We start from the raw sequence: 22,558 nt of genomic DNA, 5'->3' as shown, positions 1-22,558 counted from the left end.
GGCACTGATCTTGTACGGCAGCAATCCTGGGCTTGTGCCTGCATTTATTTTTTCCTGCAGAGATGGAATCTGTTTGGAAGGCAGAAGACTACAATTACACTTATTCTGCCACTCTTTTATACACGCATGGCAAATGAGTATAAATGAGACAATGGTGTAAATAAATCACGGAGGGTGTGGTAAATTTTGATCCTATTGCATCAGAAGGGGGTGTGTACATACTTTTGGCTATGTAGTGTATGGGTTGTTGACAATTGATATATGTAGATATAAACGTTTTGGTATAAGGGGAATGTTATATTTGATATTTTATGTCTCAAACTTGTTTTTCTGAGCTCTTCCATCATGTTTAATCTCCTTTTACATGTTGCACTCCCCTTATATAGTCCTGCTGTATATTTAAAGAACACATAGGCCCGGGTTTCACAGACGGGGCTTAGCTTAAGCCAGGTCATCGTTCAATTAGGATTTTAAAGTAATTTGTATAAACAATAAACCGGGGGTAAGTCTCTTATCTATCTGAGCTTAAGCCAGGTCATCGTTCAATTAGGATTTTAAAGTAATTTGTATAAACATGCCTTAGAAAAAACATTACTGGTGTGCATCTTGAGACAAAACAAGGGCACCGACATATTTCAAGATCAATCAGTGCAAGCTTCTTTCAGTTGAATCAGGACAGACTTACATTTTAGACGGGGACTAGGCTTAAGCCTTGTCTGTGAAACCGGGGGTAAGTCTCTTATCTATCTATCTGTCTGTATGTCTGTCAATCATCTGTCTGTCATTTCTTATCTAAATGTCAAAGTGCAATCAAACTGAATGGGTGTTCATTAATATTTCCTTTTTTAACATTTCAGTTTCTTTTGAACCAGGAGAAGCATTTTACAGTATTGATGGGTAATGCATTTTAATATGGTCGTAGATGAAGTGAGACGGTCCATTATGAGATGATCTACATGTTTGCTTTCACTGCACTTTGTTGGCTTCACTGTATTTCTCATGCAGCTGAACTTGCATCTTGAGGATTGTTACGCTATTCAAACCGAATGGACCTCATTTCTTACAGATTCATAAAGTCTGAGGCTTTGTTCTGGAGTTTTGTTGAGCGCTGTTGGGGTGAAAGTGTTCAGTCTGGTGGGCTTGTTGCTTCCGGTTTTTCTATTATTGTGGTTGCAGCTAAAATATGAGTAATTTACGTGAGATGCAGAGACTGTAGCGTTTCCCTTTCTCCTTCTCTGCCTATTTTTAAATTTTTTTTGTCGTTCTCATAGTAAATAAGTCATAAACCCGCTTTAAATAGTCAAATTTAGATCAGCTCATGTTAGTTTAATGAGTCTAAAAATATCTTTTTGCTACGTCTCCGTTAGCTAGCAGGCTAGCACGCTATGCTATCTGACCACCAACTCTTGTTACACGATGTAAACATATAAGAAAACCGTCTGCATTTTTTTTCTTCTTTTATATCGTTGGCTTTAATCCGTCGGAATCCGACCGAGTCTGGAGAGCAAAAAGCTTCTCGGGTGAGTTTGACAGACGTTAGCTCGATGCTAACCAACGAAACTCGTGTTCTAACAGGTTGCAGTTTACAACAATATCCAATATATCAAGTTTTATGCGAGTTTACATGGCTCTTTTGGGGTTAAATACACATTTAGGATTTATTGTCAGAGGTTCGCCAACCTTTGGTCCTGGAATTTTAAGTTAAGCTCAAACAAAGGTATGTGTGTGTCTCGATTTACAGGTTTATATAATATTCTGTATGGAAATATGAAATCTGTCATTATAAGATGACATCTAGGATCAAAACCATTCAGGTGTAAGTGTAAATTTAGTGTTTATATTAAATATCCAGATAGGTGTATATGATGGCACCATACACTGAAATTAAGTTCGTTTTGAATTTAGTTTATGTAAAAATCTTGGGTCATTTATGTCTTAAATAAAGAATAATAAGCAAAAACTAAATGCATCTAATTTTTGCCGTTAAATTAAGGATGCACAAGTGTAGCGTTTACAGTATGCAAACACTATCATAATGCAACAGGCCACAATTTTGAGCTTTAAATAATTGGTGATTTCTAGGTTCATTTTGTCCTGAACTCTTTGTTTAAAATTCCCAGACGTTGTCTCCTACAGTCTGGGGAAAGCTGTCACGTCTCGCCTCTGTGTTTCTATATTTGTGTGTTCTGTTCTGTCAGATTGTATGTTGGAGACGTTTTTTCACTCTCTTTGGCAACTACCAGCTGGATATCGGATGAGTCAAGACAGATTTAGTTTTAATTTAAGCTGCTTACACACACACACACAGTCGTCCTGCACTCTCCGCATTGCCAGGATTAAACTGAAGTCCAGTACCATTTGGTATTCAATATGGTGCGCATATTTACCATGTTTTTGAATTGACGCTCTATGTTTGGTCTTTGAAGCTATAAGGTTCATAGAATAAGTGGTCGATGCTGGTCGTGTCACTCAGTGGCATTTCTTTGCACCCGTCTAATTGATGTAATCACATCTTGATTTTGATTTCAGCCTCTGTCAGGATATTTGCCGGAATATGGCGTGACGTGTCGGTCAGGCTGTGAGTGCGAACAGGATCCCGTAAGGTAACGTTCCCCCCACGTCTGTGAATAGAGAAGACATGGACAGCTCAGTCACCCTGTGGCAGTTCCTGCTGCAGCTTCTGTTGGATCCCAACAATGACCAGCTCATCTGCTGGACCAGTGAGGATGGAGAGTTCAAACTGTTGCAGGCGGAGGAGGTGGCCAGATTATGGGGCGCCCGCAAAAACAAACCCAGCATGAACTACGACAAACTCAGCCGGGCTCTGCGTTACTACTACGACAAGGTGTGTATTGTCAGCAAGCATTTGAAACATCTCAGCAGTCAGCAGCATTTCGTTCACTCACCTTCATGTTGGTCCGAACTTTCTTGATGTTTTGAAGAATGTGTAAGATGTGGATGGGGTTCGTCAAAATACCATCATAAAGGTAGTCTATACAACTTGTGATCAATATTCCAAGTCTTTTAAAGCTGATAACTTTATGAGGAGCAGACTAACATTTTTTTCAGTTTTCATAGATAGGCATGCCTTCCATGATTCCAAGATCCTTGATTGTCTTATATAAGAACAACATTATCAGCCGATATTAGTGATTTATTATTATTATCTCCCAATATTTGATAATGACACTTCTTACTGCATGATTTCAGATTACTCTAGCCGATATCTAGTGCTAATTTAGTTTTATAAGATGTTAGGTTAGTTAATTGTAACATTTTAATTGTATTAATTTGAATACGTTTAAAGTTATTTTATACGTTTGTTTAGTACTAATGTTCTTTTTTTAAAGCAAAATAATTAACTTTTTAATGACAACTGTCCTTATAAACCTGTATATCAATGAAAAAGTTCATAAAAATAAACAAATTTAAATATATGACTATATTACATTTACATTTAGTCATTTAGTTCAGTTCAAGTTTTTGTATAGCGCTTTTCACAATACAAATCGCTGCAAAGCAGCTTTACAGAAAATTAAGTTTCTATAATCTATTTAGTAGTAGCTTGTCAGTGGTGACTGTGTCAAATTGATGTACATATGGCAGAAATGTACGGTAAAATTCAGTTAATGACGTAATCAAACAGACGATGAACACTATTAACAATAATGATTATATGATGCAATCAAACTTATAGCAAAATGTGGTAGTTCTGTATGTTGTTTCAGGGTTGGCATCATCTGAGGTCCTCTGAGGGGTTGGCATCATCTCTTCTCAGGTGTTCTGGATCCAGACTGAAGCTTTTGTAAATCCTAGTTACAGAAACAGAGAAACAAATATTGACATATTTTGCATAGCTGCTGTTCCAACCAAGCAAAAATGATTTGTTCAACCCAAGCTAAAGAATAATAATGTGCATTTGATCAGATATAACTGCAGTACAAGATACATACAACTGTATGGACAACTTCTATGCCATTTTATGTGTTTTTTCTTTTTTTTTTCCCATTTGTCATTATGGAGCTTGATGGTTCCAGTTCAGTTAATTTCACGTCATTGTATGTGGGGAAAAAAGCAGTGTGAATGCTCTGCTAAACTGTTCTACACAATATGCAAATTAGAGCCCGACCGATATATCGTTTTGCCTATATTATTGGCCGATGCGAATCCGCACCAAATTCGGGGGATCTCTTCAGCTCAAGGAACCCTCTCGAATGCGAATCGAGTGTACGTCTCGAGGCCCTCTTTCGAATGAGACCACCCCCACATGCATAGCCGCCAGGGTTCGGGAGTTACGGGTGGTTAAGTTCGCGGTCTGGTCGAATCTAGCGATCCCGGGGGGCTACCGACACGCGGAGGGTGGCGTTCGAGAGGGCTCCTCGAGCTGAAGGGATCCCCCGAATTTGGTGGAGATCCGCCTTTGTGTTCGCGAGATGGTGACACCACTCAACACTTTCCCTTCAGTAAGGAGGTTTCTTGTTCAGGCAGCATTCACGCATTGTCTTATTCGACCGTAAGTGCCCTGCGAAGTGGACTTCACATGAAATTCTGCCATAATTCCAGTTCCAAGGGAACGTACACGTTACATTCAAAGGGCATTAAAGTGTGCGAGACGTGAATTTATATTGTATTTATTTACAGAGGTAGGGGAGAGTGGGGTACAAAATAAAAATGTTTGACTTTCTCAGTTTGTGTAAATACACATGGGGTTTAGAATATATATTCTAAAAAAACTATCTGAACTGATAAATAACAGATTGGAGATTAAAATGATAGCAGATTTGTCTCATTTTAAATGAATAATAAAAATTGAGATAAAAAATTTACTTAAGCCAGAATGTAAATGTTACTATGGTAAAATAAATATTCAAACCACGTGTGTTACAACTAACACCCCGTTACTTTGTGCATCGCACTCATCGCAAGTTTATTGTTAAATTGTTAAATGCTCTTACATATCTGTCACCATTATTTGAGTGATCATTGCAAAAAATGTGTTTATGTATATATAATTTGTTTATGTATATACTGTATTCTATATATAGTACCAGTCAAATGTTTGGACACACGAATGGGAAAGTGTCCAAACTTTTGACTGGTACTGTACTATAATATACACAAAGAATATCGGCTGATATGTCGGTATCGACATATATATATATATGTCGGTTTTACTCCCTAATATCGGTATCGGGCCCAAAAAACCCATATCGGTTGGGCTCTAATGCAAATAAATTATCTGTAATTATGATAAACTCTAAATAAATTATGTAAAATTATATAAAAATATAATATTTGATAAAAAAACATAAATGATAAAATAATTATAGATTGTAATTAAAAGTTATAAAATAAATTATTTTCTTTTTTTTGCATGAGATCTTACAGGCTTTTCTGATTTACCTGGTAAACACTGTTGTGCTCATATTTAAATCAGTGTTTATAATAATTGCTAGCTTTCAGCCCTCTCATCACCCCCCACACTCCTCCATCAGTTTTGTTGTTGTAAACACACAATCAAGTCACTCTGAACTGAAACAAGAGGGTCACCGAGCTCGTTAGTGCTGTAAGAAAGTCATGACCTCTTGCTAGGAGTTTATTCTTGAGTGGGAACCGAGGGTTTGGTGCGCTAGCTTTTTAAGCCTCATTTTGGCACCACAGGGCAAGAAGTATCGTTTTCCACATTCTTTCTGGTCTCTTAACACAGGTTCATTTACTTAATTGCATGTTATTTTGTTTAGTCCAAGTGAGAGAGCGTAGAAGAACGCAACAATCTGGATTGTAAAAATGTACATGCGAGATGTTTTAGTTGATTTGTTTGGGTGATTGCGTAGATATATTTTTAGTTGTATGTAGGACAAAGTCATTCACCATCTAAAATAAACATGAATTTTCTCGTTTTTTTTCCCTCGCAGAACATCATCAAGAAAGTAAACGGGCAGAAGTTTGTGTATCGTTTTGTATCGTACCCTGATATCCTAAAGGGAGATGTCATGGCCAGAATGGAGGGTGCAGACGGCGGCTCAAACGGACCTCTGCCCCTCTCCGACAAACCTGCAAACATCTCCAGGGATAAAGATAGCAAAGCTGCCCCAGACCGAGGTGCAGTAACACCGGGTCAGTCCAAATCGTCCAATCGGAATGACTATATCCACTCTGGCTTGTATACATCCTTCACGTTGACCTCTCTGCAGTCGGGAACGCAACTTTTTCAATCCATGAAGGTTGAAAATCCAGAAGAAAAGCTAATGGAGAAAAAGGCAGCCCAGGAGTCGCCCCAGCCACCCACTGTCATTAAATTTGGGACCATGCCACAGAGCAGACACACCACTCCGTCTGCTATAGGGAAGCTTGAACTTCCGACACAATCCACCCAAGCCCCACTGCACGATCCGGCAGAACCTGAGTCCAAACAGGCCGGCGTCTCGTATGTAGTGTGTGCGTTTGTGGAGAATCCCACCTCCGAGAACGCCATGACGGGCTTCCCGCTCTCAAGAATCTCTTCATTGCCACTCACGTGTTCCCAGTCGCCCTCCTCTTCTCAGATGACGGATTCCCAGGAGCTGCTGATTGACAGTGAAATTGAGTCCCTCTCCTCACAGCCTTCAGAGTTACAGCTGCAGGTATGACACTTAGTGCTGATGCCTACTTACTTATGCAGTTCTGCCACTGGGAAAATACAATAAAATATAAATCATGTATGAGGGAAGGTGGTGTGTCAAATCCTAGAAGATAAGCTTGCAGCTTTGAGGAGTTTTTACTTCACATTTGCTTTTTTCTGAACCAGAAACATGCATAAGAAGATTTTAAAATGAATCGGGCATCTCACGATTCGACTGTATTTTGATTCAGAGAGTTGCTGTTGCAAAATGATTCTTTATGAGATTCAGTTTTTTGGTGGCTCTTCTTAGTAAATACAATGCCACCTCAGAGCCAGTCAGTGTGTACGTCTTGTTTGTAGCATATGCCTTTTCAATAAACAGAATTATTAATAGTTCATTTATTTGATGTAGCAGAATTGTTTAAGGAAGAATTTACACTGAACGATTTTACACCACCAACAACAATGCAAGATGGTTATTTTATTATTTTTTAACTTTGTTGTAAAATTGTTTGTTATATATTATTTGAGGGAACAACTGTCTAAAATGTTTGTTTTCTTTATATTTTTATTTCAATTATTTGGATGCAGAACAACCAATTTAATGAAAGATTTTTCTCAACCAACAACAATGCATTAACTTTATCACAGCTGAAATTTACACACACACACACACGCACACACACACACAGTGCATTCAGGTATCCTGTTATTTTCAAATACAGGCAATGGCTAAATTAGATTTTGTGTGGAAAATTTTGCAATATTTTATGTTTATGTTGTTTGTTTGTTTTAAATGTAGCATGAATAGGGTTTGAATCACTTCAAATAAGAATGTAATAATTTTCGAAATGAAGAATATTGTGTAATGTAAATATTAAAGAAGTGTTCATCTCAATCCTATTAAAATTCTGCAGTGTATTGAACCTCCCAAACAGAAGAACATGCCCATCTTTCTCTCCCCGTCTTGATCTACCAGGACCAGCCCAGCTCTGATTCCAAGGACATTGTACCAGTGTCTGTGATGTCTGAATCTCCACTGCGCAATCTCAGCGGAAAGTCTAAGAAACCCAAAGGCCTGGAGTTGATGCCCACGCTGGTGGTGACCAGCTCTGACCTCAGCCCTCTCAATCTGTGCAGCCCATCCCTCCCTATGGCCTCTCTCACCCCAGCCTTACTGCAGGTCAGTGTCCTCCTGACCTCCCCGTCATGCATGGACAATGCTGTTTTTTTTTTTTTTTTGCTGTCATTGATTTGTCCAGAACAGCAAATTTCGTGTCGGTCACATTATCTCTCCGTTTCACTAGAGGCATCTCCTCTTGTGCAGTTATTTACTGTTGCTGCTTCACGTCTTATAAAAAAATATGTTGGGTGTAATTGGTCATTTTCTTTTAAACAACACACCCTCAGAGAAGGTGATGATTTTTGTCATAATTGGTCTTTTTTTTGTGTGTGTGTTTTTACAACAGCTTGCCTACATTGGCAAGCATATTACGCAGTTTAAACAGGTTCACAAGCTATTCTGATATAAAAGTTGCAAATATCACAAAAAAGCAACTGCTGTTGGTCAAAAACTGTTGTTCTATACACACTACCAGTCAAAAGTTTTTGAACAGTAAGATTTGTAATGTTTTTTAAAGAATTCTCTTCTGCTCACCAAGCCTGCATTTATTTGATTCAAAATACAGCAAAAGCAGTACAATTTTGAAATATTTTTACTATTTGAAATAACTTTTCTATTTGAATATATTTTAAAATGTAATATATTCCTGTGATTTCAAAGCTGAATTTTCTGCATCATTACTCCAGTCTTCAGTGTCACATGATCCATCAGAAACCATTCTAATATTCTGATTTGCTGCTTAAAAAATATTTGTTATTATTATGTTGAAAACAGCCGAGTAGAATTTTTTTCAGGTTTCTTTGATGAATAGAAAGTTCAGAAGAACAGCATTGATCTGAAATAGAAATCTTTTGTAACATTTTAAATGTCTTTATCATCACTTTTGCTAAAGTGTTAAATCCTTGCAATTAAATAAAAGTATTAACTTCTATAATTTCAAAATTCTACTGACTCCAAGCTTTTGAATTGGTATAGTGTATAATGTTACAAAAGCTTTTTATTTCAGATAAATGCTGATCTTTGGATCTTTTGATTCATCAAAGAATCCTGAAAAAAATGTACTCGGCTGTTTTAAACATTGATAATAATAATAATAATATGTTTCTTGAACAGCAAATCAGCATATTAGAATGATTTCTGAAGGATCATGTGACACTGAAGAATGGAGTAATGATGCTGAAAATGTAGCTTTGATCAAAGGAATAAATTACATTTGAAAATATATTCAAATAAAAAGCATTTATTTTAAATAGTAAAAATATTTCACAATATTACTGCTTTTTCTGTGTTTTGGATCAAATAAATGCAGGCTTGGTGAGCAGAAGAGAATTCTTTAAAAAAACATTTCGTTGGCTACGCCGATCATCCACTGGGTTTTCTCGGACACATCACCTCCCAGTAGTGGACGCCCGCCAAGCAGCCCTCGGCTCCCAGCACTGACACCTCAACGTCGAAGCGGCGCGGTGAATCCTGCAGGGGCTGTGGATGCAGGTTCCCGTACGCAACGATGGTGCAGTCGTCTGATAATATGAGCAGCAGGCACAAAAAAATTTTGACTGGTAGTGTATATAGAACTAAATGACCAACAACAGTTGCTTTTGTGTGATATTTGCAACTTTTATGTCAGAATAGCTTGTGAACCTGTTTATATGCTTGCAAATGTAGGCAAGCTGTTGTAAAAATACAACAACAAAAAAAAAGACTCTCCTTCTCTGAGGGTGTGTTGTTTAAAAGAAAATTGCCAATTACAACCAACATATTTTTTTCTCAAAATGTGTGGTAAATCCTGCAGGGGCTGTGGATGCAGGTTCCCGTACGCAACGATGGTGCAGTCGTCTGATAATATGAGCAGCAGGCACAAAAAACTTTTGACTGGTAGTGTATATAGAACTAAATGACAAACAACAGTTGCTTTTGTGTGATATTTGCAACTTTTATGTCAGAATAGCTTGTGAACCTGTTTATATGCTTGCAAATGTAGGCAAGCTGTTGTAAAAATACAACAAACAAAAAAAAAGACTCTCCTTCTCTGAGGGTGTGTTGTTTAAAAGAAAATTGCCAATTACAACCAACATATTTTTTTCTCAAAATGTGTGGTTATCCTGAACAGGTCTAATTGAAGTCCTTTTGGTTGCGTTCATGTAATTGGGAGACACTAGAGGGCAGTAGTGCACCACTTGAACTCGGGATGATGTGCCTGGAAGACACTCATTGGCTGTTACATGATCGTGATCATATGGTGAGGTTTAGCTGGATGCTGCTTTGATGGATCACCTCGTTAAGACCGCACAATCTTTGCATTTACGAGCACTCATACAGCCAGCCCCAGAGGATCAACCTCCTGCTGTCTCTTCAGCGAGATGAAAGATGAAATCTACTATAATTCAAATCTATTATTTATTGTTTTTGGGGAAGTGCTGCACCCTTGCCCTGTGATTAATTCTTATTGCTGCTTAAAGTCTCATTAAGCCACTTTTAATTAAACATTTATATTTCAGGGTTATGCCTCTTGCAAATGCTGTGTGCCACGAGTATTTGGGAAGGTGTCTTTAATGAATACAAGCTGGAACGGGAGTCATATTGTATAAAGGTCTGAAAAAGTTTCCAAATTTGTTGCAGACACCCCTGCTGCTCACACCCAGTCCACTTCTGTCCAATATCCATTTCTGGAGCACACTCAGTCCGATGGCACCCCACAGTCCCGCCCGGAGACAGGGCGCGCATACCCTCTTTCAGGTGAGCCCCTTGAAATTGTTCACTAAGTTAAAGGCTGTTTTCACACTTGGTCCAAACCTAAATTTGATTCCAACCTCCTCAAGGCTACAGTCACATTTAATCATCTGAGAGTACAACAGATATTCCTTTTCACCCAGAAATGGCGCTGGTGCTCAAACCAGCCTGTGATTCCACTGATTTGAGCAAGACAAAAATCATAAGCAACACGATACGGAGCTTTTAGTGAAAACAGCTTTGTTGAATAGAATGGGAGTGATCTCTTTGTTCAAGGTTTAGAAAGACTCGAGTTGTTTAGGATTCCCACGGTCCTGGAAATATCAGGGAATTTCAAAAGTGTGCTTTCCTTGAAAAATGGAAATCATTTATTATATGATTTATATTTACAACAAATGTATTACAATATTTGTTATAATGTGTTCCTTTACAGTTGCTATTAAAATTATTTTTAATGATTTGGTATAGTTATGGGCTATTCATTATTAGATATTAATTTATGATTCAATTTATGATTTAATAATTGAACAGCTTTCTTATCAACTCAAACCATCCGCACCCAAAAATTTCGGTGTGAAAGTCTAAAAACTAGTGTTATTTTAGAAATATTTATATGCTATTATAGTACTTATTAACATTTCAAATTAGCTTTATTTTTTCAGTTTTTATTGTCACTAAGCTTTTAAATGAATTTTAATCGTTTAAAAAATATATATATATATTAGTAATTTTAGTACTTCTTAAACTTTCAGTTTACAGGCAATATTAACTTTGTTTTCGAGTTGAATTTCTTTTCATCTAATATTTATAGTGGTCACGGTTTATTTTAAGGTCCAAGTCTCGCTATTAACAAACCATTAACTACAACTTTTGCCTCAATAAACTCCTAATTTGCTGATTATTAATAGTTAGTACGGTAGTTTATAAGTTTTGGTATTGGGTAGGATTAGAGATGTAGAATATGTGACCCTAGAACACAAGACCAGTCTTAAGTTGCACGGGTATATTTGTAACAATAGCCAAAAAATACATTGTATGGGTCAAAATTATCGATTTTTCTTCTTTTAGTTAATGAAAACAACACTAGTAAAAACCACTTTTAGACACATTGAGATGTTCACAATTAAATCACAATATTCCAAAAAGGATTCTTTCAGGTTTTTTTTTCATCCTGTTTCTTTTCCTTTTATCAGTTTCCTTCTGTACTGAGTTCCGCGCAGTTCTCTGTTCCCGTGTATAATTTAGACGGCACCAACACGCCCGGCCCTCTCTCACCCGACCCACAGAAGACATAAGAGGGAGCCAAAGACCAGCACACTTCATCTTTGCCTCATGTTCTTGATTGATAAACGCAGATTAACCTCATTCTGTTCACCTGATCTGGCACACTTCAGGTAACAAAGATTTATGACCGCCATTTAAGCATTTAAGGTCATCCGTTTGACTCTTGAACCTTTGTCACTGATACTTTTCCTTCGGATGTATATCAAGCCATCAAATACATCAGTAAATCTTTCGTTTCTATTTTTTAATGCGCTGGTCTTCAGGGATCGGCTCTCGTGTGACTAAAGCAGATGGCTGTGGATCTGCACAGCTGCCAAAATGGGATTTTTATCATAAAACGTCCAATTTTTGATCATTAGATTAAGATCCGGATTGAATTTCCTTGTCTTTTGTTTCTTGTGGAGCTTAAGACTTCGATCAGATGCAGAAGAGATTCTCACGTGACGTCGACATGGTGTATTTGTACAGCAAGATCCTTGTTCTGCATTGGATAAAAGAGGGATCGTTTTGTACATAATCCAACGAGTTCACCTCGTCTCAACTCGTGTTTGCCTTTTGTTTGGGAAGTCCTCAAACAAACCTGCCTTGCCAAGCTAAACCGCCCCTTTGCCTTGTGATTTTGATAATGGTGACCTCTGTTTTATCTTGTACCTTTCCTCATGCTGCACTTACAGCCATGTATTTAAAGTGTTCTGTAACCACATAAACAGCACTTAGATGAAAAACAAGCTGCACTTACTAGGTCTTTTGCTCCTATTTGTGTTTACTCGCCATCCAGAACAGTAGTGAAATAGTTGGCTTCTTTTACTACATTAATATTGTACAGTTTGTGTCTAAATCTTCAGTTCAGTGCATCACCCTGTAAAGCTATCTGGTGCAACCCTCAAACATGTTCCTGACAGCATTTTATTATTCGAGAGCCACATGAACACAATCACTTTAAGCAGTGATTACAATCAGAATCAGCAGAAGTCAAGTTTATTTGGGATAGTCCACCAAGTCATTCCAAACCTGCATGTCTTTGTTTTTTATGAGGAACACAATCTTTTAGAGAACGTCCATGCAATGGAAGTCAACAACATTGGACCCCATTGACCTTCATTCTGAGACACATGATAGAAATATCATCTTTTGTGTTCCACAGAAGAAATGAGTCATGAGTCTCATTCCAAACCTGCATGTCTTTGTTTTTTATGAGGAACACAATCTTTTAGAGAACGTCCATGCAATGGACGTTATTGAAGTCAACAACATTGGACCCCATTGACCTTCATTCTGAGACACATGATAGAAATATCATCTTTTGTGTTTCACAGAAGAAATGAGTCATGGAGGTTTGCAACAAAATGGGTGAACTATCTCTTTAAGAATATTGAGACTAACATTCAGGATGTTCTTGATGTGACCCTCATCACTGGAAAACACATTTTAAAGTGACATCTTGTAGCATTAACCCCATCTTTTCTGGTGCTTTGACCATGATGCACATTTTTGAGTAGGCCAGATTGGCGTCGCCCACGCTGCAATGCTTGATGGCGACTGTCTAATGAAGCGTGTTTCCAAACACGCCCCAACGCCATTGAACCATTACCGTAACACCACCAGATATGCCACTGCAGCCATGCTTATCATGCAAATCTTTTTCTATAAACCATTTCCTCCTCTCTGAAAGACTAGAAGCCATTAGGAATGATTTCAGTTGAGTGGGAAAACCCAAGGACTTGCTTTACTCCAATAGACTGCTGATTCACCATTAATCTAATGGAGCGTACACAGCATAAAATGGAATGGCTCAGTGCTTAAAGCCTCATCCCACCATTAGGATGGTTGGATTGCTGGAGATCGGTTGGATGTGTACCGTAACTGGATGGCTGTCTGTAGAGCCCAGGCCAAATGCTCAAAACCATTCCTGCATTTGTCAGCCTTCCCAGTGTTGTGCAAGATTCAATCCCCCTGCAGAATGCAATCTACCTTGGACAACAATGCAAAGCTGTTTGTAATGCCCAGTCAGAAGTGTCTGTCCTTGTAGCTGGTTAGCATGGTCCAGTTAACCTCTGCTGGTAGATTAGACCATATATTTTTCTCCATTGATGGTCATTCAGAACTGCCATGTGTTTTTGAAGGCAACAAATATATTTGAGTTTGCATTATAGTAAATACATAAAAAAAATGTTAAAGTTGCACTATTATTAAGTGTATAGTTTTTTCTTAATAAATTAATACTTTCAAGGAGGATGCAATAAATTGATCAAAAGGGTCAGTAAAGGTATTTATAATGTTTATTTCAAATAAATCAAATAAAACATTCAAAAATTAATGTTCTTTTGAATGTTCTAGTTGTCAAAGAATCTTAAAAATTCTTAACTCTTAATCTTAAAATCATCACTTTCCACAAAAATATTAATTAGCATAACTATTTTCAACATTGATAATAATAAGAAATACTTATTAGCATATTATATTAACATATTAGAATCCTTTTTTTTAAAGGATCGTGTGACACCGAAGACTGGAGTAATGATCCTGAAAATTCAGCTTTACATCACGGGAATAAAATAGATTTGAAAATATATTGAAATAGAAAAGTTATTTTAGAAATTGTAGTAATATTTCACAATTTGACTGTTTTTGCTTTCATTTTAGTCTAATAAATGTGAGCACTAGTGAGCCTAAGAGACTTTCTTCAGAAACATTAAAAAACAACTTGGAGTCCTTTAACTTTTGCACAATAGTGCGTGTCATATGTAATGTATAATTTAAAAGAATCATTACCACTAATTGTAAAGTAGTGTTTCTGATCAGAAATTGTCTAGAATACCCAAAACAAGTACAGTGGAGTTTGTATTCTGAAAGAGAATTGAATATTGCACAACTGCAGTAAAGATCGCTATCTGAACCAAATACTGCAGCCACTCTTTGCAGTCCTCATTTGATGTCAATGCACCGGTGTGTTGTTTTTGTAGAGCGTTTTCCAGTTTTACATCTCCAATTATAAACCAGTATAGGAAATGAATGCCCATATGTTGCACAATATAAAATTCTACCTCTAAAAGTCTTAAACTCAACAAGCCATGATTTATAACTGACATGCATTAGATGCAAAACTGGAACAAGGCTTAAATACTGACATTCAAATAGCAGAAACTGAGCTCTGTTAGTCCTTCCCTGTAGGACCACTTAAAGTGCATTGATAAAAATACAAAGGGATGTGTGTGTGTGTGTGTGTATATATATATATATATATATATATGTGTGTGTGTATATATACAACTGTTCAGCATCTCAAATTAAGCTCTCAGGTATTGTACGATTACCCACAGTTCACAAAGCTCCATGTCAATACCTAACATACATACATAAACTGATCGCAGTAGAAGAAACTGCTCTTTCACACTCATGCTAATGTGGTGCCTTCTAGTCCTGTTGTCTGTTGCCAGTAAAATGAAAATAGGCAACAGTTTTGCTAATTGGACAAAGGACAAAACGGCTATGTTTTGTCCTTTGCCGGTGAAAACGGCTACTAACGAAAACTTCAACTATTCATAGGATTGTTCTGTGTTAAAATGACTTTTGACAATATTTGTGAGCACAGCAAATAATTTTGACTCAATTTCAAGAAATGATTTGCCCTAAAACCTAAATTGATGTAACGTAAATGTTATTAAATACAAGCTTAAGTTGTATTTAACCTGGAATATTCCTTTAACATATCATGAACACAGATGATAAGAGCTAGAATCTGTATTCAGATCCAGTGGAAAATGGATCATATGAAATATTGATGGTTTACTCGTACTGTCGGGTTAATATTTTCAGCCTGTATGCTTAAATCAAGCATAGGGACATTTTATTCCATTTTATAGCTGCCCTTGTACTACAAGAGTGCAAACAGCTAACATTTATGTAGTTTTGTGTTTTTTCAAATTTTTACTGTTGTTCCAAACCTGCATGATAAAAATGAGATGTTTTGCAGAATGTCCTGACGACACAAAAAAACAATTAATTTATATGTATGATTTGTGCTTCATTTTTTTCTGAAGCCATACAGTTGTTATGTGCAAAGAACATACTGAAATTTCAGTCTTTTTCATATAACATGATACATTAAATTTATGGTGCTTTTGGTATCTTTTTGGACCTCTAAATCTTCTACTTTCATTGTATGGAAAAAGAGCAGCTCGGACATTCTGCAAAATACCTTCTTTTGTGTTCCACGGAAAAAAGAAATTCATATAAGGTGGATTTTAAAATATTACTTTAGGAAAATAAGTTCAAATGTTTCATTGTACATACAGTAAGAAGTGATGGGATGTCTGTAGCATTGTGCTGTTGTTTTGTAGTATTTTCTCTTGACCTGTTTTCCTGAGGTCCTGTATTGCGAAGCGTCTTCATTTGCATTCCTGCAGAATTCAGGCTGTGTTTGATTGCTCTTGCCTGTACCGTGAGCACTGCACATGCAATTGCCTTCTCATAGAGGGATATTGAGTTGCTTAATGCCTTTTACATTTTGAATAATGGATTTTGTTTTTTAACCTGTTTCCATTATTTTTGTTAAATGCTCTCTTACCCACTTAGATTTTTTTGTTGTTGTTGTTTGAGGGGAAAATGCAGCTTAGTTTATTTTTACTTCATTAAATAGTTATTTGTTTTGTTTCTATGAAAATTCTCATTTCTCACTGTAATGGATAAAATGGGTTTGTTATATAGTTTAGCTGTCTTTTGTTTCTTCTGTTTGTTTGAGTTTGGATTCCTCCCAAGAACATTTAGCCATTGTAGCCATACTGAACATCTGTTGTATTTTAATGCGAGTCTAAAGCACTTAAAAAAAAAAAAAGTCTCTTTTTCCCCTCTCTCCTTATTTTTTTCTCTTTACTGGCACTTTGTATTTTTTAGAATCTGTTGTCAAGCTAATCTCATCTTATTAGTGGCTCCACCACCCCAAACATCAATTTTGTTTTTGAATCAACATTTGTAAAATATGCATTTAAACTTTTGCTGCACAGAGATTTTGTAATTAAGACTTTCTCTTTAAAGAGATTCTTACTCCAAAAAGTCAAAAAGCTCTATTTTAGAAAAAATGGCACTTTTTACGAATAGGGTATAAACTGGCGTTTTTTTTTTTTTTGACCAAGCAAATCAGTCTTAAAGTGATAGTTCACCCAAAAATGAAAATTCTCTAGAATACCCAAAACAAGTACAGTGGAGTTTGTATTCTGAAAGAGAATTGAATATTGCACAACTGCAGTAAAGATCGCTATCTGAACCAAATACTGCAGCCACTCTTTGCAGTCCTCATTTGATGTCAATGCACCGGTGTGTTGTTTTTGTAGAGCGTTTTCCAGTTTTACATCTCCAATTATAAACCAGTATAGGAAATGAATGCCCATATGTTGCACAATATAAAATTCTACCTCTAAAAGTCTTAAACTCAACAAGCCATGATTTATAACTGACATGCATTAGATGCAAAACTGGAACAAGGCTTAAATACTGACATTCAAATAGCAGAAACTGAGCTCTGTTAGTCCTTCCCTGTAGGACCACTTAAAGTGCATTGATAAAAATACAAAGGGATGTGTGTGTGTGTGTGTGTATATATATATGTGTGTGTGTATATATACAACTGTTCAGCATCTCAAATTAAGCTCTCAGGTATTGTACGATTACCCACAGTTCACAAAGCTCCATGTCAATACCTAACATACATACATAAACTGATCGCAGTAGAAGAAACTGCTCTTTCACACTCATGCTAATGTGGTGCCTTCTAGTCCTGTTGTCTGTTGCCAGTAAAATGAAAATAGGCAACAGTTTTGCTAATTGGACAAAGGACAAAACGGCTATGTTTTGTCCTTTGCCGGTGAAAACAGCTACTAACGAAAACTTCAACTATTCATAGGATTGTTCTGTGTTAAAATGACTTTTGACAATATTTGTGAGCACAGCAAATAATTTTGACTCAATTTCAAGAAATGATTTGCCCTAAAACCTAAATTGATGTAACGTAAATGTTATTAAATACAAGCTTAAGTTGTATTTAACCTGGAATATTCCTTTAACATATCATGAACACAGATGATAAGAGCTAGAATCTGTATTCAGATCCAGTGGAAAATGGATCATATGAAATATTGATGGTTTACTCGTACTGTCGGGTTAATATTTTCAGCCTGTATGCTTAAATCAAGCATAGGGACATTTTATTCCATTTTATAGCTGCCCTTGTACTACAAGAGTGCAAACAGCTAACATTTATGTAGTTTTGTGTTTTTTCAAATTTTTACTGTTGTTCCAAACCTGCATGATAAAAATGAGATGTTTTGCAGAATGTCCTGACGACACAAAAAAACAATTAATTTATATGTATGATTTGTGCTTCATTTTTTTCTGAAGCCATACAGTTGTTATGTGCAAAGAACATACTGAAATTTCAGTCTTTTTCATATAACATGATACATTAAATTTATGGTGCTTTTGGTATCTTTTTGGACCTCTAAATCTTCTACTTTCATTGTATGGAAAAAGAGCAGCTCGGACATTCTGCAAAATACCTTCTTTTGTGTTCCACGGAAAAAAGAAATTCATATAAGGTGGATTTTAAAATATTACTTTAGGAAAATAAGTTCAAATGTTTCATTGTACATACAGTAAGAAGTGATGGGATGTCTGTAGCATTGTGCTGTTGTTTTGTAGTATTTTCTCTTGACCTGTTTTCCTGAGGTCCTGTATTGCGAAGCGTCTTCATTTGCATTCCTGCAGAATTCAGGCTGTGTTTGATTGCTCTTGCCTGTATCGTGAGCACTGCACATGCAATTGCCTTCTCATAGAGGGATATTGAGTTGCTTAATGCCTTTTACATTTTGAATAATGGATTTTGTTTTTTAACCTGTTTCCATTATTTTTGTTAAATGCTCTCTTACCCACTTAGATTTTTTTTGTTGTTGTTGTTTGAGGGGAAAATGCAGCTTAGTTTATTTTTACTTCATTAAATAGTTATTTGTTTTGTTTCTATGAAAATTCTCATTTCTCACTGTAATGGATAAAATGGGTTTGTTATATAGTTTAGCTGTCTTTTGTTTCTTCTGTTTGTTTGAGTTTGGATTTCTCCCAAGAACATTTAGCCATTGTAGCCATACTGAACATCTGTTGTATTTTAATGCGAGTCTAAAGCACTTAAAAAAAAAAAAAAGTCTCTTTTTCCCCTCTCTCCTTATTTTTTTCTCTTTACTGGCACTTTGTATTTTTTAGAATCTGTTGTCAAGCTAATCTCATCTTATTAGTGGCTCCACCACCCCAAACATCAATTTTGTTTTTGAATCAACATTTGTAAAATATGCATTTAAACTTTTGCTGCACAGAGATTTTGTAATTAAGACTTTCTCTTTAAAGAGATTCTTACTCCAAAAAGTCAAAAAGCTCTATTTTAGAAAAAATGGCACTTTTTACGAATAGGGTATAAACTGGCTTTTTTTTTTTTTTGACCAAGCAAATCAGTCTTAAAGTGATAGTTCACCCAAAAATGAAAATTCTGTCATTAATTACTCACCCTCGTGGTGTTCCAAACCTGTAAGACCTTCGTTCATCTTCGGAACAATTTGAAGACATTGTTAAATAATCTTACTATCTTTCTTATCTTTGTTTTCTTTTGCGCGCAAAGTTTTCTCGTTGCTTCATAACACTACGCTTGAACCACTGATGTCACTTGGACTATTTTAATGCTGTCCTTACTACCTTTCTGGGCCTTGAACGTCTCAGTTGCGTTGCTGTCAGGGGCAGAAAGCTCTCGGATTTCATCAAAAATATCTTAATTTGTGTTCTGAAGATGAACGAAGGTCTTATGGATTTGGAACGACATGGGGGTGAGTAATTAGTGACAATTTTCATTTTTAGGTGAACTATTCCTCTAAAGAGAACTATTAAGAATGTTCAAATATTATATAATATGAAAAGTAATTGATATTCAATTAATCTATATGAGATATTTTGCCTAAATACTATTTAGCTATTCCACATTTGCCTGCAACCTGATTATCACATCCCCAACACTTCATTCCATTTTGTAAATTTGTACACATTGTGTTAACTATATTCTTTACCATTCCAATATACATATGTATATATCAATTTATTTTTATAATTTATATGAAATATGTTTGCCATTGCATACAAACCAACACTTGGCAAACTATCCCCTGCTGAGTGAAAAAGTATTATTTGCAACCCTGTTACCCATTATGGTATATTTTATTTGAAATTTATCACAAGAGCACCACAACAAAAATGATCAAGTTTTTAACCCACATTCAAACATTTCTCAAATTCTGATGAGAACTCCATGTAGAATAGACAATTTACTATCTTTCTTATGTATCATAACTTCAATAATAATATCTTTGATATTTTAAACATGCTTCTAAAGGTTAATAGGTTAATATTTTGTACCCTATTTTTGGAAAGTGCCAATGTTTCAGACACATCAGATTTTCTCATCCTCTAAATGTCGACGTCATAACTGCATTGCATTTAGAACAATATTTTATTTCTCGTGAGCAAATTTGTATTTTGTGGAAAAAAAAGGGATGATGTAATAATAAAAAGTGTGATCAATTCTACTGTCATAGTACAATATTGGCACCAAATGTTTTCAATATTTTTGTGCAAATGTATTTTCAGATTGTCTCGCTCTCAAATGTTTACAAATTCTATGTTCATTGGCATACCTGTTGTACTAATCTGTGGATGCTGGAAGGGAAGGAAGATTTCTATAAAAAACAAATGTGTAACTCATTTGGTTTGTGTGTCTTCATCAAATACAGCTGCAGAAAGCTGACCTCATTTATGCAGCGATTGTGTTAACGTTAGCAGGTCTGACACCTGCGTAAACCAGAAAAAACAAATACAATTTTACCCAGGCCAAGAGAAACACGCTGATACAGCAACCTCCTACAATCAGGATCGCCCACCTGAGTGCCGAGGTCACTGGTTTAGAGGAACCGTCAGACCTGAGGCCGTACAACACAATACAAGGAAACTTTTCCAGGAAGACGGTAGGATGTTCTTTTTTGACCTTTTAAACTCCTAACCACAATTGTGTTATAAGCACTTCGGCTTTGGCCGATCTGTGATCTTTTTCTGATCTGTGAATAAGACTGATCGTCAATAGGGTTTGAGTGAGCCCAGTCCAATTCAGAATTTGCTTTCAAAGAAAACATTGTAGGGCTTTTACATATTCAAAAAATACTGTATGTCATTATTTTGATCCAATGAAACCACTGATATTCAAGTGCTGATTGGTCAGTGTGTTTCTAACAATAAACTAAACCAACTTTTCTCTAGATAAGTTATTGTATTGCACATTTGCACATGTTGTGCACAAGATCATTTCATTCATCAAAAATATTTTAATACAAAAATAAATCTTTAAATCATTTGCATTTTTCTTAGCTCTGTCGATGCATGATCATCCAAGGTTATGTTTGGTCCTTGATGTCCCTGAGTCAACGACACCATTGTCCCTTTGCTCCCGTCGTATTTTCCATCCATTGTTACGGATCGATGGATGCTTTCTGCTCTGACGTGTCCCATGAGTTCAGCACGGCAGCAGAACAGGTCTTGATCCCATTTTCCTCAAGTCTTTCGGTAGGGGAGTTACTAGGGAAAGCTGTATGAAAAAACGTGTTATAAAGTGACCTTTGCATTTTGCAAATGCTTGATGATAAGCGTTATTTCATAAGACTACTTTTATTCAACTATGCAGAAGAGTATGGCTTTAGCAATGCGAAGGGTCATAGGTTTGATTCCCGATTAACACACAAATATATACTGTGAACTCAATGCAAGTTACTTTGAATAAAAGCATCTACCAAAGACTCCGACTTTGCTATGACAATCTGGTGCTTCTGAATCAGCTACTGTTTTGTTATTAGTTTAAGTATTTGCTATTGACTGTTCAAATGCGGAGTTTTGCGCATCATGTGTGTGTGTGTGTGTGTGTGCGCGCGCGAGAGAGAGAGAGAGAGAGAGTGAGAGAGGGAGAGACAGGGTCACATCACAGTGGAGTCAGCTGTCTTAACCTTGCCTTGTGTACTGCACACATACCAGCTTCATCACTGTGTCTGTCACGAGACTCTGTTCCCCTTTCGGACTCTGTCATTGCATTTATTTTGAAAGATGAATCTCACGATTATGGAAAGGGGCGTTACATTTCCGACGCGTGCTTGCGGTGTTCGGCCAGTCACAATGCACTGGGTCAGCTGGCCAATCAGAGCAGACTGCGCTTGTCGGAAGGAGGGACTTTGTAGAAAACAAAGCGTTTGAGAGAGGCGGGGCATAGAGGACCTACAATAATGTACAGTATTTGAAAAATAATGTGTTTTTTGAACAATAAAGCATGTCAACATATTCTGTTACACCAAATACACAAAATAATGATCTTTAAAAAAGCATCATATGACCCCTTTAACTGTGAAAATAATATGAAATGTTTCTTGAGGAGCAAATCTGCATATCCGAATGATTTCTGAAGGATCATGTGACACTGTAGACTGGAGTAATGATGCTGAAAATTCAGCTTTGCATGACAGGAATCAATTACTTTTTAAAATAAAACAAATTAAAAAAAAAAAAAAAAAAAATATATATATATATATATATATATATACACACTAACTATAAAATATAACTAGCAGGTTTTATTCCTCCATAACTGTGAATTATTTAGTTACTAATACCTAGATAGTTATATTATAATCTACCAGTTAAAAATTTGGAATAATATTTTAAAATGTAAATTCTCCCAATGATGGCAAAGTTCAATTTTC

The 22,558-nt window shown here is 36.3% G+C and overlaps 1 protein-coding gene across 3 annotated transcripts; it reads left to right on the top strand.

Annotated features, from left to right (window-relative positions):
• Window positions 1–905: 905 nt before the first annotated feature.
• LOC107573300 (ETS domain-containing protein Elk-4-like) lies at window positions 906–21,535 on the top strand. Of its 3 annotated transcripts, XM_016259735.1 has the most exons (7): window positions 2,148–2,373; window positions 2,530–2,845; window positions 5,916–6,623; window positions 7,581–7,784; window positions 10,344–10,460; window positions 20,651–20,785; window positions 21,183–21,535. In XM_016259735.1, the coding sequence occupies exons 2-7, from the start codon at window positions 2,639–2,641 to the stop codon at window positions 21,405–21,407; spliced, it is 1,596 nt and encodes a 531-aa protein (XP_016115221.1). In that variant the 5' UTR covers window positions 2,148–2,373; window positions 2,530–2,638; the 3' UTR covers window positions 21,408–21,535. The 3 variants fall into 3 exon arrangements, with proteins under 3 accessions (XP_016115222.1, XP_016115221.1, XP_016115220.1); XM_016259736.1 differs by lacking the exons at window positions 2,148–2,373; window positions 20,651–20,785; window positions 21,183–21,535 and adding exons at window positions 906–1,520; window positions 11,648–12,773; XM_016259734.1 differs by lacking the exon at window positions 2,148–2,373 and having other exon boundaries at window positions 2,383–2,845.
• The last annotated feature ends 1,023 nt before the right edge of the window (window positions 21,536–22,558 follow it).

This window comes from Sinocyclocheilus grahami, unplaced genomic scaffold (genome assembly GCF_001515645.1).
Source record: "Sinocyclocheilus grahami isolate Dianchi unplaced genomic scaffold, SAMN03320097.WGS_v1.1 scaffold1914.1, whole genome shotgun sequence".
Taxonomy (NCBI): Eukaryota; Metazoa; Chordata; class Actinopteri; order Cypriniformes; family Cyprinidae; genus Sinocyclocheilus; species Sinocyclocheilus grahami.
The sequence above is the reverse complement of the archived record's forward strand: the minus strand, read 5'-3'. Positions and strand labels throughout refer to the sequence as shown.

Coding starts and splice junctions, on each gene's coding strand:
- LOC107573300 (XM_016259735.1), top strand. CDS start 2,639: ATGGACAGCTCAGTCACCCTGTGGCAGTTCCTGCTGCAGCTTCTGTTG. Junction 10,461..20,650: donor GCGCGCATACCCTCTTTCAG/GTGAGCCCCTTG, acceptor AATTTTACCCAG/GCCAAGAGAAACACGCTGAT. Junction 20,786..21,182: donor GAAACTTTTCCAGGAAGACG/GTAGGATGTTCT, acceptor CATTTTTCTTAG/CTCTGTCGATGCATGATCAT.